Source organism: Chiloscyllium punctatum, chromosome 9 (genome assembly GCF_047496795.1).
Source record: "Chiloscyllium punctatum isolate Juve2018m chromosome 9, sChiPun1.3, whole genome shotgun sequence".
In the NCBI taxonomy this organism is placed as follows: domain Eukaryota; kingdom Metazoa; phylum Chordata; class Chondrichthyes; order Orectolobiformes; family Hemiscylliidae; genus Chiloscyllium; species Chiloscyllium punctatum.
This window is the reverse complement of record NC_092747.1, coordinates 29,934,377-29,950,841: the sequence shown is the minus strand read 5'-3', so window position 1 is coordinate 29,950,841 and position 16,465 is coordinate 29,934,377. Positions and strand designations below refer to the sequence as shown.

General features: G+C 42.1%; 1 protein-coding gene across 1 annotated transcript in view; it reads left to right on the top strand.

Annotated features, from left to right (window-relative positions):
- cog6 (component of oligomeric golgi complex 6) overlaps nucleotides 1-6,735 on the top strand; it is a 113,493-nt gene extending 106,758 nt beyond the window's left edge. Inside the window, exons 18-19 of the mRNA XM_072577159.1 lie at nucleotides 3,159-3,238; nucleotides 5,778-6,735. Of these exons, the coding sequence (XP_072433260.1) occupies nucleotides 3,159-3,238; nucleotides 5,778-5,925 (228 nt within the window). The 3' untranslated portion in view covers nucleotides 5,926-6,735. The remainder of the gene's footprint in view (nucleotides 1-3,158; nucleotides 3,239-5,777) is intronic.
- The last annotated feature ends 9,730 nt before the right edge of the window (nucleotides 6,736-16,465 follow it).

The following is a 16,465-nucleotide window of genomic DNA, read 5'->3' as shown; positions in this document are numbered from 1 at the left end:
ATATGGACTAGTTCTTTTCTAACCCAAAATGAACCTTTTTGTAATTTCCTGAAAGTGGCTCAGCTATAATGTAGTCCCCATCCAAAAACAAACTACAGGAAAGCCAACAAAAAGAATGAAAAGGGAATAATCATGTGATCCAGGTCACTCTATCTGTGTTATGACTAAAGTGTGCTTCCTTTGTGCTTTATAATGGCAACAAATGTTGCTGTAACACAAATCATTATCCATCAATCCCATGCAGTTAACTGCACAAAAAACAATGTTCATGCACCAAACTTTATGTAAAACATGATCTTAGTATTTATAAAGTCAAATATTTTTGTTTTAAGATGAGCAAAGAATGTTTTTATTCTTCTTTTGATCAAAAAGTTAACCAGATCTTGCTGAGTGCACAAGAAGCACTTGTCTAGTCATTGTGGACAGGAAATGGCTTCAGGAACTGTGTTGTGCCATATGAGGCCGTTTCCTTCCTTGCGTCTCTGCTGGAATTCCAGCATATCAACACGAAAACACTGAAGGGAAATCTGAGTTAAATAAGGTCATTAATTCTTTTTGTGTTTGTGTAACAGGGTTACCTTTTTGCATGTAGCTGTTGAATGGATTATGTTGTCTCTTTAATCTGTTATCAAATTTGTGAATATCCTTGAATTTTCTCATGAAGATTTGGCTTACTTACTATGAATGAATTCACATATTGTACTAGATGACACAGGGTTCGGAACCTTTTATTGCATTTTTTTGGGACCTGTTTTTTTAAACCCAGAATGAGCCTGGTGTTATACAGAACTACTGAAACAAAGATGACACAAGATCACAAAGACCCTGCTTGAGGTGCCCAAACTTCCATTCCCAACTCGGCTTTGCCATGTTTCTCTTTACTTGACCTTCCAGTACTGAAAAGCAATAAAGGTCTGAGCTGGAATTATTTTTAGTATTGACACCATCTTCATTATTTCTCCTTAAATGCTATATTTGTTGCAATTTAACTTGAGAATTGCACAATGTTTCATTGATTAATACTTTCCATTAATAGATGCTGTACTATGACTTCAAAATCTAACAGTATATACAGAAGCCTAGCTTACTCCAAAACCGAGGCCAAGGGCATGGTTGTATTTTCCAAATGAGCATCTATCTCTGTAACGTTTGGCTCTGATCTTGAAAGTATGTGCTCATTATGTGCTCATGTGCCCAGAGACCCTCGCATCAACCAATCCCACTGCCGTGTAGCTGAACACTTTAACTCCCCCTCCCTCTCCGCCAAGGGCATGCAGGTTCTGGGCCTCCTCCATTGGAATAAAAGCAATCCAAATTACCTAACACTCCTAACATCACTGTGAATTTGAAGAGAAGGCAATGATCAAAAATATGATAGGGCTGTCAAACTGTAATCGGAGGAACTGGAATGTGGTATAATCGGAGTGGGGTATGGCTGTATAAATAATGTGGCTGCAATAACAGGTCAGATGGTTGAACTCCTGCAGTGAGTAACTCATCTCAAGATTGCCCTGGATGAATGCAGTTCCAACAACACTTAAGAAGCTTGACAACTATCCAGGACAAAGCAGCCAAATTGTTTAGCATGACATCCACAAACATTCTCTTCTACTATCCTGGCGCCCAGTGGCAGCAGTGTGTACCGTCTACAAGACACACTGTAGAAATTCAGTAAAACTGCTTAGATAGTACCTAGGAAATGCACAACCATTCCATCTTGGAGGATAAGGACAGCAAATACGTGGGACACCACTACCTGCAAGTTCCCCTCTAAGCTGCTCACCATCCTGACTTGGAAATATAGTACCATCCCTTTACTGTCATTGGACCAAAATCCTGGAATTCCCTTCCTAACAGCATTTTAGGTTAAAACTCTCACAACACCAGATTATAGTCCACCAGGTTCATTTGGAAACACTAGCTTTTGGAGCGCTGCTCCTTCATCAGGTGGTTGTGGAGAATAAGGTTATGATTTGATGAAGGAGCAGTGGTCCAAAAGCTAGTGCTTCCAAATAGACCTGTTGGACGAGAATCTGGAGTTGTGTGATTTTTAACTTTGTCCACCCCAGTCCAATACCGGCATCTCCGAATCATAAGCACTTTAGGTGTACCTGTACCAAATCGACTGGGTTAGTCAAGGCAGCTCACCATCACCTTCCCAAGGGCAATTAATGATGGGCAATAAATGTTGGCCTTGCCAATGATGCCCACATTCTCTGAATGAATTTAAAGAAAGGCCTAGAGGAGAATATTTGAGGCTTCCAGAGATTTGGAAGATGGAGCAACTGTTTTGAAGATTTTGTTTTCAGAAAACCTTCAATTGTCTCAGTAAATAGTTGCACAGATGAGGCTGCTGAATTAGTCATTTTCTCTTTCTCTTTCTCTATCTCTCTATCACTCACTCTTTTTCTGTGTCTTTTTCTCTCTCCCCTCCCCTTCTGCCCTTCGAGGTCTCACATTAAATAATTTTGATTATTCTCTAGCCTTCTGCAAAGCACTAGAAACAATTTACTACTATGCAAATCCATGATCAGAAACTATTGCAACAGCTACTGTAGGAAATTATGATCTTTCCCATGGTAGAACACATAATTACTCTTGTGAGTTTGTGGTTAGCATGTAAGAATGACAACACAGAGGAGATTTACACTTCCAAGATTTGAGCTGTACCGGAGCTGCAGCACCCTGGTACTGATATTGAAGGCTGAAACAAAATGTGTTAATTTTCTACTACCTTCATTCTGGTTCGTAGTCTCCTCCTGTGGTTCAATGTTCTGTCGAGAAAGGGGTGGCATGATGGTAATGTCACTGGACATTTACCACCCTGACCTGGCCTACATGTGAGTCATACCTGCCCTGTGGACAATTAGGAATGAGCAACAAATGCTGGCCAGACTAGTGATGCCCACATCCCATCAGTGGTTAAAAAAAATATGTGCCAATGATGATGCAACCTAATTACCAACAAATGGAATGCTGCTTCATAGATTTTTTTTGCATTAGTTCCAATGAGCTGAAGTGAATAACGTATTTCCACAAATCCTGCTAATTTAAAAAATATCAATTCCTTAGTTATTGTCAATCTTCAGTAGTTTAACATAGGAAAAATAGTACATACTTTTGAATATCTAATTGAATTGAATGTGTGTGTTTTTTAGGTCCAGTTTGATCGCTATCTGGCCTCTCCTGATAGTCTATTAATGCCACAACTGAATTTCATTTTAAGTGGAACACTAAAGTGAGTATATGTGAAAGATTGGGAGCAGTTTTTTTTTCTAAAATGTATTAATGCACATGGTGATGATTTTCAGCCCTTTTTGTGGGAATAAAAATATAAAGGCCAAGTGGGAAACCGTCTGTTGATCCTGTTATAATGTAGCTAAGATAAATAAAAGGATCAATGCTGCAAATCTCAATTAAAGGTAGAACATAATGGAAACGCATGACAGCTCAACCAGAATCTGAAAGGTAAAAACAATGGCTATAGATGCTGGAGACCAGATTCTGGATTAGTGGTGCTGGAAGAGCACAGCAGTTCAGGCAGCATCCGAGCAGCAGTAAAATCGATGTTTCGGGCAAAAGCCCTTCATCAGGAATAAAGGTAGAAAGCCTGAAGGGTGGAGAGATAAGCCAGAGGAGGGTGGGAGTGGGGAGAAAGTAGCATAGAGTACAATAGGTGAGTGGGGGAGGGGATGAAGGTGATAGGTGAGGGAGGAGGTTGGAGTGGATAGATGGAAAAGAAGATTGGCAAGTAGGACAAGTCTTGGGGACAGTGCTGAGCTGGAAGTTTGGAACTGGGGTGAGGTAGGGGAAGGGGAAATGAGGAAACTGTTGGAAGTCCACATTGATGCCCTGGGGTTGAAGTGTTCCAAGGTGGAAGATGAGGCATTCTTCCTCCAGGCAACTGGTGATGAGGGAGCGGCGATGAAGGAAGCCCAGGACCTCCATGTCCTCGGCAAAGTGGGAGAGGGAGTTGAAATGTTGGGCAACGGGGTGGTGTGGTTGATTGGTGTGGGTGTCCCTGAGATGTTCCCTAAAGCACTCTGCTAGGAGGTGTCCAGTCTCCCCAATGTAGAGGAGACCGCATTGGGAGCAACGGATACAATAAATGATATTGGTGGATGTGCAGGTAAAACTTTGGTGGATGTGGACGGCTCCTTTAGGGCCTTGGATAGAGGTGAGGGAGGTAGTGTGGGCGCAGGTTTTGCAATTCCTGCAGTGGTAGGGGAAGGTGCCAGGATGGAAGGGTGGGTTGTAGGGGGGGGGAGGCGTGGACCTGACCAGGTAGTCACAGAGGGAACGGTCTTTGCGGAGGGCGGAAAGGGGTGGGGAGGGAAATATATCCCTGGTGGTGGGGTCTGTTTGGAGGTGGTGGAAATGTTGGTGGATGATTTGGTTTATGCGAAGGTTGGTAGGGTGGAAGGTGAACCTTGTTACAGTTGAAGGGGTGGGGTCTGAGGGCAGAGGTGCGGGATGTGGACAAGATGCATGGGAGGGCATCTTTAACCACGTGGGAAGGAAAATTGTGGCCTCTAAAGAAGGAGGCCATCTGGTGTGTTCTGTAGTGGAACTGGTCCTCCTGGGAGCAGATACGGCAGAGGCGGAGGAATTGGGAATACAGAATGGCATTTTTGCAGGAGGTAGGGTGGGAAGAGGTGTAATCCAGGTAGCTGTGGGAGTTGCTGGGTTTGTAAAAAATGTCGGTGTCAAGTCTGTCGTCATTAATGGAGATGGAGAGGTCCAGGAAGGGGAGGGAGGTGTCAAAGATGGTCCAGGTAACTTTAAAGTCAGGGTGGAATGTGTTGGTGACATTGATGAATTGCTCAACCTCCTCGCGGGTGCACAATGTGGCACCAATACAGTCATCAATGTAGCGGAGGAAGAGGTGGGGAGTGGTGCCGGTGTAATTATGGAAGATCGACTGGTCTACGTAGCCAACAAAGAGACAGGCATAGCTGGGGCCCATACGGGTGCCTATGGCTACCCCTTTGGTCTGGAGGAAGTGGGAGGATTCGAAGGAGAAATTGTTACTGGTGAGGACCAGTTCGGCCAAACGAATGAGTGTGTCAGTGGAAGGGTACTGTTGGGGACGTCAGAAGAGGAAGAAACTGAGGGCTTGGAGCCCCTGGTCATGGCGGATGGAGGTGTAGAGGGATTGGATATCCATGGTGAAGATGAGGCGTTGGGGGCCGGGGAAACGGAAGTCTTGGAGGGGGTGGAGGGCGTGGGTGATGTCTCGAATGTATGTGGGGAGTTCCTGAACTAGGGGGGATAGGACAGTGTCGAGGTAGGTAGAGATGAGTTCAGTGGGGCAGGAGCATGCTGAGACAATGGGTCGGCCAGGGTGGTCAGGCTTATGGATCTTGGGAAGTAGGTAGAACCAGGCAGTGTGGGGTTCCTGGACTATGAGGTTGGAAGCTGTTGGTGGGAGATCTCCTGAGGTGATGAGGTTCTGTATGGTCTGGGAAATTATGGTTTGGTGATGGGGGGATGGGGTCATGGTCGAGGGGGTGGTAGGAAGAGGTGTCCTCAGGTTGGCGTTTGGCTTCAGCGGTGTAGAGGTCAGTGCGCCAGACTAAAATCTGAATGTGAACAATAGGGAAATGATTTGGATGGGCTTTCGCATTGTCAGATTCTACCCATTAACCAAACTTCAGCTCAGTTATTGAAATCAATCCTCCAAAAGCAAAGGTATTAGAGTATTGCAAAGTTGAACATGTACTTTATTCATGCTCATATTTTTATGTTTTCTTGACAATATTTGTTCTAATTTTCAGGGAAAAAATTTTCAAGCGATCCACAGAACTAGTGTGTGGTGCCTACAGCAACATCTACACAGCAGTGATAAATCCAACCAATGAGTACAAAGAACCAGCAACAATCCTGCAACGATCTCCACAGCAAGTGCAGACATTGCTATCCTAAAATAATTCCAAGAGGACTAGTTCATGCCAATGTCTCCACGTCACATATTTTGCTTTCCCTTGATAATCTGTCAAACTTTGCTTTAGAGTTGTGAGCATATTTCCTTTAATGTATCCAACTAATATTAATATCAGAAAACCAGCTTTGTTTCATAGGCAAGGAGGCAAGGGATTTAATCTTGATCTGATTATCAAAAATATGTGTTCGGAGGGGGCGGTTTTTCTGATTACTGTGCAATGGTGCAATTTATACTAAAGATGGAATGCACCATTTTCTTGCCATTATGTCGATACTGTATGAATGGAAGTTCTCATATCTGTAATATCAAGTGTGATATTTTCAACCCTAAGCTATTAAATGTATAGTCTGTACTCGCTGTTCAGTTCAGTTTTATATGAATAGGGAGCTGTTTACATTTCAATGAAATACAAGAGACATCATTGATTAAAATGGGAGGGATGGCTGTTTGCAAACTCCTTTGCATGTACAGTATAACAAATATGGTAAACACAAGGAAATCGGCAGAGAACATCATTTTCCATCAGAAACAAAAGTCATCCTTTATGTGCAAATGATTTGGACAGTTTGTAAATAATACGCACTTCATAAATGCTCTATTTAAAATTGTGTTAGAAAGGGGACAAAAAATGTGAAGCAAAAGGTTCGTTCGGTATTTGTGTTCAAGGTTTGAAATTACATAATTATTTTGTCTGTAATAAATCAAATCCATTAGGTGATGGTACAGTTTATGCAAAATGTTTTGCCTTAAAATTTTGATTAAACAAATAAATTCGGTATTTCTTTCATCAAGTTTATCGACAACATCGCACATTAGTTTAACGGACATTTTGTTTATATTATTGAATTATTTCAGAATAACCTACATACACTGTAGTTGGGATGTCAAAAATTGTAACTTAATTTCTAACTGTCTTATACAATATTGCAATACAGCGCAGGAACTGGGCCATCAGCCCACCAGGTATGCGCCAATTCCTAATCCTTATTTAGACTTGCTGCTTGTTGCCCATATGCAGTTTCTATCCCTCTGTTTGCCTCCCATTTATGTGTTTATCAAGATATGCCTTAAAAGTTGCTAACATGCCGGCTTCCACCAGTCCCAATGGCATTGTGTTCCAGACACCCACCATCCTCTGTGTGAAAAACGTTCCCTCACTTCTCACCTATACTTTCCCCCCTCTCACCTTGAACTTGTGTCCTTTTGTAGTTGATCTTTCCACCCTGGAGGAAAAAAAAACACTGACTGTCCACCCTATCTATGCCCCTCATAGGTTTGTAGATCTCTATCAGGTCACCCCTCAGCTTCCATCTTTCAAGTGAAAGCAGTCTGAGTTTATCCAACCTCTCCTTGTAACTAAAGTCCTCCTTTGTATCCTGTCCAAAGCATTGATGTCCGTCTGGTAGTGTGACAACCAGAACTGCATACAATTCCAAATGTGGCTTTACTAAAGTTTTGTACAGCTGTAATATAACTTGCCAACTTTTATATTCAGTACCCCAGCTGATGAAGGCAAGCATGTTGTATGCCTTCTTGATCAAGTTACCCACCTGTGTTGTCACTGAAGGATCTGTAGACCTGTATGCCCAGATTTCTCTGTACATCAATACTCCTAAGGATTCAGTCACTTATTGTATAATTTGATCTTCCAGAATGCATCACCTCACATTTGTCCAGATTAAGCTCCATCTGCTGTTTCTGTGCCCAAATTTGCAATCTATCTATAACCTCCTGCATCCTTTGACAGTCCTCATTTATCTGCAACACCACCAGTTTTGGTGTCACCTGCAAGCTTACTAATCAGACTATCTACATTTTCCTCCAGATCATTTATTTGTATATTACAAACAACAAATGTCCCTGTGGAACACCACTAGTTACTGATCTCCATTCCAGAAAGCACCCTTGCACTGCTATTCTCAATCTTCTATGACCAAGCCAGTTTTGTATCCATCTAGCCAGCTCACCCCAGATCCCATGCAACACTTCTTCCATACCAGCCTGCCATGAGGTACCTTATCAATTGCCTTACTAAAGTCCATTTGGACAACATCCACCACCCTTCCCTCATCAGTCATTGTTGTCACCTCCTCAATAAACTCAAATCAAGTTGGTGAGACATGATCTTCTTCTCACAAACCCATGCTGCCTATCACTAACAAGTCCATTTACTTCCAAATATGAATAAATCCTGACTCTCAGTATCTTCTCCAATAGCTTCCCCGCCGCTGACGTCAGGATTACCGGCCTGAAATTACCTGAATTATCTCTGTTTCCCTTAAACAATGGAACAACATTGGCCATTCTCTAGTCCTCTGGAGCCTCACCTGCGGCTAAAGAGGGTGTAAAGACATCTGTTAAGGCCCCAGCTATGAACATCCTCATCTCCTGCAGAATCCTGGAATAGATCCCACAGAATCCTCGATGGATCCCATCTGGCTCTGGAGACTTGTCTACCTTAATACATTTCAACAAACTCACACTTCCTCCTTCATTATGTTGGCCTACTCGCACATCTTTCACTAACCTTGAATCTCTCAATGTCTCTCTCTTTGGTGAATACTGATGTAAAATAGTTATTAAGGATCTGACCCTTTTCCTCTGGCTTCACACATAACCGCCCTCCTTTGTCCTTGAAAGGGCCTACTCTTTTCCAGAATACTTCTTGCTCCTAATATACATATAAAATATTTTGGGATTCTCCCTAAACCTGCTGGTCAAGGACATTTCACAGTTCCTTTTACCCTCCTAGCTCACCTTTTGAGCTCCTTCCTACTTTCTCTATATTCTTCAAGGACTTTGTTTTTAGTTGCCTTAGGTATGTTTCCTTTTTTTTTAACTAAACTGATAATTTCTCTTGTCATCCAAATTCCCGAATACTGCCATTCCTGTCCTTTATTTTCACAGGAACATGGCTGTCCTGCACCCAAATCAATTGGTCTTTAAAATAATCCCACATGTCAGATGTGGATTTACCCTCAAACAGCTGCTGTCAATTCACATTGTCCAATTTTTGCCTAATTCAGTTATAATTGGCCTTGCCCCAGTCTAACACCTTCGTTCAAGGTCCACTTTTGCCCTTATCCATAAGCATCCAAAGACTTACAGAATTGTCACTATTCCCAAGTGCTCCCCCGTTGAAACTTTGATCACCTGGCTGGGCTCATCTCCCAATACCCGGTCAATTATGGCCCCTTCCCTCATTGGACTATCGCCAAACCGTTTCAAAAAAGTCTTATGGGCACACCTAATAAATTGCTCCCCATCTGAACTCCTGGAACTAAGGAACTTTCTTCAAGAAAGTGAAAGAAAGAGATGGAATGGAGTGGGGGAGGGGGGGGGGGGGAGTGGTGTGTGTGTATGTGTGTTTGGTGATGGGCGATGAGTGTGAGATTTGTGGCGAAGGTCAATTTGGGAAAGTGCAAACATAAAAGAGAAATGGAAAAGCTATTTGACCCTTCTGATTCATCCAGACAAAATTTTAGTATTTGCATAGTTGAAAATCACACAACACCAGGTTATTGTCCACCAGGTTTATTTGGAAGCACTTGCTACCACCTGAGGAAGGAGCGGTGCTCTGAAAGCTAGTGCTGCCAAATAAACCTGTTGGACTATAACCTGGTGTTGTGTGATTCCTAGCTTTGTGCACCCCAGTTCAACCCCAGCATCTCCAAATCAGTATTTGCATAGGTGGTAATTAACAGTGTTGCTGCAATCTTGCTTGCCAGAGATGGAAGTCAAAAATAGTTCTTCAAAAGAGTTCTCAAAAGTAGCTGTTAATTAGCACTGCTAACTTCCATGTTATGAAAAATGTATTTAAAAAGAAACTGAAAGAAACCTGAGATTTCTACTTTCATGGGCAGTTTAGAATTTTTAAGTTATAATTTTACTTTTTTAAGCCTTTAAAATGTGCTGTCTTTATTTCTATTGCCTCAGTCTCAACAGCCAGCTTCTGTATAGCTACATTAATGTAGTTCCATGACCACCTAAAGGACTGTACATTTAAAATCCCAGAATGCTTATGACTTTGGAGGCTATTCCATCCATCATGTCCGTGCCAGTTGTCTGCAAGAACAATTCAGATTGTCCCACTCCCCCTCTCGTTTTCCCCCATAGCCTTGCAATTTGTTTCTGTTTGCATAATCATCAGATCCAGTTTATAGAGTCATAGAGATGTACAGCATGGAAACAGACCCTTCAGTCCAACCCGTCCATGCCGACCAGATATCCCAACCCAATCTAGTCCCACCTGCCAACACCCAGCCCATATCCCTCCAAACTCTTCCTATTCATATACCCATCCAAATGCCTCTGAAATGTTGCAATTGTACCAGCCTCCACCACATCCTCTGGCAGCTCATTCCATACACATAACACCCTCTGCATGAAAACGTTGCCTTGTAGGTCTCTTTTATATCTTTCCCCTCCCACCCTAAACCTATGCCCTCTAGTTCTTGACTCCCCAACCCCACGGAAAAGACTTTGCCTATTTACCCTATCCATGCCCCTCATAAGTTTGTAAACCTCTATAAGATCACCCCTCAGCCTCCGACGTTCCAGGGAAAACAGCCCCAGCCTGTTCAGCCTCTCCCTATAGCTCAAATCCTCTAACCCTGGCAACATCCTTGTAAATCGTTTCTTTAGGGCAGCACGGTGACACAGTGGTTAGCACTGCTGTCTCACAGTGCCAGAGACCCGGTCCAATTCCCACCTCAGGCAGCCATCTCTGTGGAGTTTGCACATTCTCCCTGTGTATGCGTGGGTTTCCTCAAGGTGCTCCGGTTTCTTCCCACAGTCCAAAGATGTGCAGGTTAGGCAAATTGTCCATGCAAAATTGCCCGTAGTGTTAGGTGAAGGGGTAAATGTAGAGGAATGGGTCTGGGTGGGTTGCTCTTTGGTGGGTCGATGTGGACTTGTTGGGCCGAAGGGCCTGTTTCCACACTGTAAGTAATCTAAATCTAATCTAATCTAAATCTGAACTCTTTCAAGTTTGACAACATCTTTCCAATTGAGTCAACTGTCTTTATCACACTCAGATCCCTACCATTCCCTGATGTAAAAACAGTTTTGCTCTTGTTGCCTTTAGAGCTATTGCCGTTCAGTTTAGTTCATTATCTTCAGCCCCTCAAATAATTCCTACCAACTGAGCCATAGCTGACTCTTGAAGCTAGAGTTCTTGCTTTACTGGGCCCATTTAACCCTCCAAGACAATTACCCAGTGGGTAAAAACCAGAAGTACTGTAGATGCTGTAAATCAGAAATAAAAAAATGAAGTTGCTGGAAAAGATCAGCAGGTCTGCTATCTTCTGTATAGAGAAATCAGTTAATGGTTCTGGTCCGGTGACCCTTCCTCAGAATTGTGTCCTATATCTGACCCCATTGGCTACCTGACAAAAGGGTTGTAGTTACAAATAAACCTGTTGGACTATAATCTGGTGTTGTGTAATTTTTTATTTTATATGATATAAATGCTGTTGTCAAAATTTAGTACCTGAAATCTGATCAGATGATAATGTTCATCCCAGTTTCCAATGTATTTCAAAGAAGTACAACAGAAAATGTTATAACTGTTTATGGAAAGTAGAATGTCAGAGAGGAATGCAGACACTCAAAAGACAAATGCAGGTGTTGTATAGTTGGCCATAAGGAAATCGGCAACTTGCATCAATATACTGTCTTTTCATGGATAATTACAAGGCATTTGAGAGGGTTTCACGCAGGAGATTATTAGTAAACATTCGTGCTCAGAATTGATGATAACCCTGTGTCAAAAGTTTCTCATTGTAAGCTAAGAGGGAAAATAAGATAGTAGGAGTTTTCTCTGCTTGACTCCATGTGACATGTATTCTGGGGTCTTGGGGTTTCCTCAAAGACATTAAAAGTATGAAAACTAGGACCACGGTGGATCATTTATCCCTTACTGCACAGCATGCTACCAATTAATAAGATCTCAGTCGATCTTCTACAGTCCATTTTCCTGCCATTGCTCTTGTCCCTGGGTGCTTTGAGGGACCTAAAAATCTATCAATCTCAATCTTGAATATGCTCAACGATACAGCATTCACAACCCGCGAGACAATTTCAAAGATCAACAGCCCTCTAATTAAAAAAGATGTTGCTTGCCTTAGTCATCAATGATAAATACCATAATATGACACTTTACTATTATATTCAGGATTCCCCAGTAGGTTGAAGCAGCTTGTCATTCCATACTCTGTCATTCCAACTCTGATGATTTGCTTAGAAGGAACCTTGCTGCTATGGTGTTCCCATGTATCTGCTGTTCTTGTCTTTCTAGATGCAAGCATTTGTGGGTTTGGAAGGTGCTGAGGATCTTTGAATTTCTGCAGTGCATCTGTAGATAGTACACACTGCTGCAACTGACTGATGGTGGTAGAGGGAGGAGATTTTCTTTGGATGTGGTGAAGGTCAAGCGAGTAACATTTTTCCTGGATGGTGTTAAGCTTCTTGACTGTTGCTGAAGCTGCATCCATCCAGTCAAGTGGGGGGTTATTCCATCACATTCCTGAATTGTGGCTTTTGTGGAGCCAGGAGGTGAGATATTCACTGCAGGATTCCTAGCCACTAACCAGTTCTCATAGCCACTGTATGGCTCATCAAATTCAGTTTCTGATCAATGGTAAACTTCCAATGTTGATTGTGGGAGATTCAGCTATGGCAATGCCATTGAAATCAATGGCTGATGGTTAGATTCTCTCTTGTTGGAGATGGCAATTGTATGGCATGAATGTTACTTGCTACTTGTCAACCCAAGCCTGCATATTATCCAGATCGTGTGGCATTTGAACATCGAACATGGACTTCTTCAGTATCAGAGTATCCATGAATAGTGCTGAGCATTGGGCAATCATTGACGAATATCCCCACTTCTGATCTTATGGTGGACGGAAGGTTGTTGATGAAGCAGCTGAAGATGGATGGGCCTAGGACACTACCCTGAAGAACTCCTGCAGAGATGTCCTGGAGCAGAGATGACTGACATCTATCAACCGCAAACATTCTCCTTTATGCCAGGTATGAATCCAACTAGCAGAAAATTTGCCCTGAATCCCATTGATTCCAGTTTTGCTATTGTTCCTTGATGCCACACTCATTCAAATGTTTCTGTATTGTCAAGGGCAGTCACTCTCACCTCCCCTCTGGAATTTGGCTCTTTTGTCCATGGCATTGCCAAGGCTGTAATGAGGCCGGGAGCTGAGTGGCTCTGGCAGAAGCCAAACTGGGCGTCACTGAGCATTTATTGCTGAGCGGGTACTGATTGATAGCACTGTTGATGACACCTTCCATCACTCTTTTTACATAGAACATACTTTGGTAATTTTTCATATTGTCTGATAGATGCAAGTGTTGTAACTGCACCCTCCTTCATATGTATCAAGGTGATATGCATGTTTTAAAATATTATTCATATCAAAAATAGTATTTAATTTACCAAACAACTGACTAGTGTATGTCTACAAATCCATTAAATGGTTCAGTGTAAGTTTTATCTTTTAAGTTTAAAACAAGTGAAGAATATTCTTATTAAAATGCTTATTCTTGGTGAAAATGTAATTTTCAACCACATTAATAAAACAATAGCAGGTTATGACTCTTTAATACATCAGGGGGTACTTCATAATGGAAAGAAGCAATGATTATTTTCTAAGTTCATGAACGCTCTTGGGATTATGTAAATATATTTTAACCAAAGGTTGGAACCTAACTTCACAAGGCATGCATGTATGAGGCACATTTTCCTGAATCCTCTCAAAACAAAAACTCAATCTTAAGAAATTTAGGAAAAGGTCAAGTTTTGATAGTTGAATTAATTTGTTTTGTTGCCAAGAATAGGTGGAAATGCATGATGTTCATGCATACTCACTGGTAAATTCTATTCTGCTAAATGTTTGCACCCAAAATATGAATTCATCATTCCTCTGTAAAAACTTCAAAGGATACAGTACAGTGCACTGTACCACAGCTACATAGAAAGGGCAGGAGGTCAGTCAACCTGCAAACCTGCACCAAAAATACATTGAATCATGGCTGATCTGTACCTTAACTTTGTTTTCTGTCACATCTTTCCCTCATGAGGTCTATTGATCTCAGTATCAATATTTAGAATCATAGAGTCATAGAGATGTACAGCACGGAAACAGATCCTTTGGTTCAGCTCGTCCATGCCAACCAGATATCCCAACCCAATCTAGTCCCACCGCCAGCACCCGGCCATATCCCTCCAAATCCTTCCTATTCATATACCCATCCAGATGCCTTTTAAATGTTGCAATTGTGTTAGCCTCCACCACTTCCTCTGGCAGCTCATTCCATACACATGCCACCCTCTGCATGTAAAACTTGCCCCTTAGGTCTCCTTTATATTTTTTCCCTCTCACCCTGAATTATGCCCTCTAGTGCTGGACTCCCCCATCCAAGGGAAAAGACCTTGTCTATTTATCCTATCCATGCCCCTCATGATTTTATAAACCTCTATAATGTCACCCTTCAGCCTCTGACGCTCCAGGGAAAACAGCCCCAGCCTGCTCAACCTCTCCCTATAGCTCAAATCCTCCAACTTTGGCAACATTCTTGTAAATCTTTTCTGAACCCTTTCAAGTTTCACAACATCCTTCTGATAGGATGGAGACCAAAATTGCACGCAATATTCATTAAAGTGGCGTAATCAATGTCCTATACAGCCCCAACATGACCTCCCAGCTCAATACTCTGACCAATAAAGAAAAGCATACCAAACACTTTCTTCACTGTCCTATTTACCTGCAACTCTACTTCCAAGGAGCTATGAACCTGCACTCCAGGTTTTTTGTTCAAAAACTCTCCCTTGAACCTTACCATTAAGTGTAAAAATCCTGTTAAAATTTGCTTTCCCAAAATGCAGCACCTTGCATTTATCTAAATTAAACTCCATCTGCCACTCCTCAGCCCATTGGCCCATCTGATCACGATCTTGTTGTAATCTGAGGTAACCTTCTTCGCTCCATCTACAATTTTGGTGTCATCTGCAAACTTACTAAATGTAACTCTTATGCTCACATCCAAGACATTTATATAAATGACGAGGGTTAAGTCTTTGGAATTCCTTGCCACAGAAAGCAATGGTGGTAAAGTTCTAGTTTATATTTAAAGTTGTGTTAGATTTTTCATCAGTAGGGGAACAAGAGTTATTGGAAAACACACAAAAGCGGATGCAAGAAATGCTGACACTCTATTGGCTTAACAGCTTACTCCTCTTCATATTTCCTATGGCCTTTATTTTCTTTTAAGCAGAGACTTCTGACATCCTTGCTGAATATCAATGAGGAATAATTCATCTTTTGATCCAATCTTCATGGGCAAAGAGTTTAGGGTTCCAAAGTCCTTTGTTTGGAATAATGTTCCCTGGTCCACCCTTGGGTGAATGTCTGTGTGGAGTTTGCATATTTTCCCTGTATCTGTTTGTGTTTCTTCCAGGATGCTACTTAACTCTGTGATCTGCCTGTATTGCTCGCTAGACAAAGCTTTTCACTGTGCCTTGGTACACGTGACAATAAATTCAATTCACTTTCCTCCCACAGTCCAAAGATGTGCAGGTTATGTGGATTGGCCATGCCAAATTGCCCCATGGTATCCAGGGATGTGCAAACTAGGTGGATTAACCATGGGAAATGTGAGGTTACAGGGATAGGGTTAGGGAGTGAGTCTTGGTGGGATGCTCTTTGGCATGTGGGTGAAAGGCCAGCTTCCATACTATAAGAGATTGTATGATTCTATGATTTATCTGCCACACAGTGTGTTTAAACTCTTACTCCAAGCAAAGAACTGCGAGTCGAGTCGTCTTATATAAACAATAATATTTATTGAACGCAATTAATATGATTATACTATGAACTATTGATATACACTACCACTTTATCTTATACTTTACTTAACTTTGTATGATCATATACAAGGATTTGGCCAGGCTCCATGTGGTGACATCTTCTTCTTCCGATGATCTTGGAGGTGTCTTCTCTTTCAGTGGTTATTCTCGAGTTCCGCACTAATTGGGGTTTTGCCACAATTCTTATCCTCCCAAGTGTATGTGCCCTTTTAGGATAGGCTTGAAAATGTGCCAATGGATTGATTAGGTTTGATTACCCTGATTGATCAGACACAATGACCGGGTGACCCTTAGCTGTCCATTATGGTAGGTGCTGGGTGCATGTAGCCTCCTCCAAATAAGGGTATGAGGCTCCTCCGTGTCCAGTGAATTACTTGATGCTACTGGTTGTCCCGAAGGCAACATTCCATTGTACCATTCAAGTCCAACTTCAGGTTGGTAAGTTTGTTTGCAAACCATTTGTGGGCAGCTGCAGCCTGTCTGAATTCTGCAGCGTGTGGATTGACACAGCCGCTTTAGGCAGGGCTGGCTTCCAATTCCCAGCATGCTTTAATTTTTGGCCACTTTATTGACGTTCATCATAAATCAATTATTTTGGGTGGACTGTCCAGCTACGGTCTCTATGATTTCATGCTTTG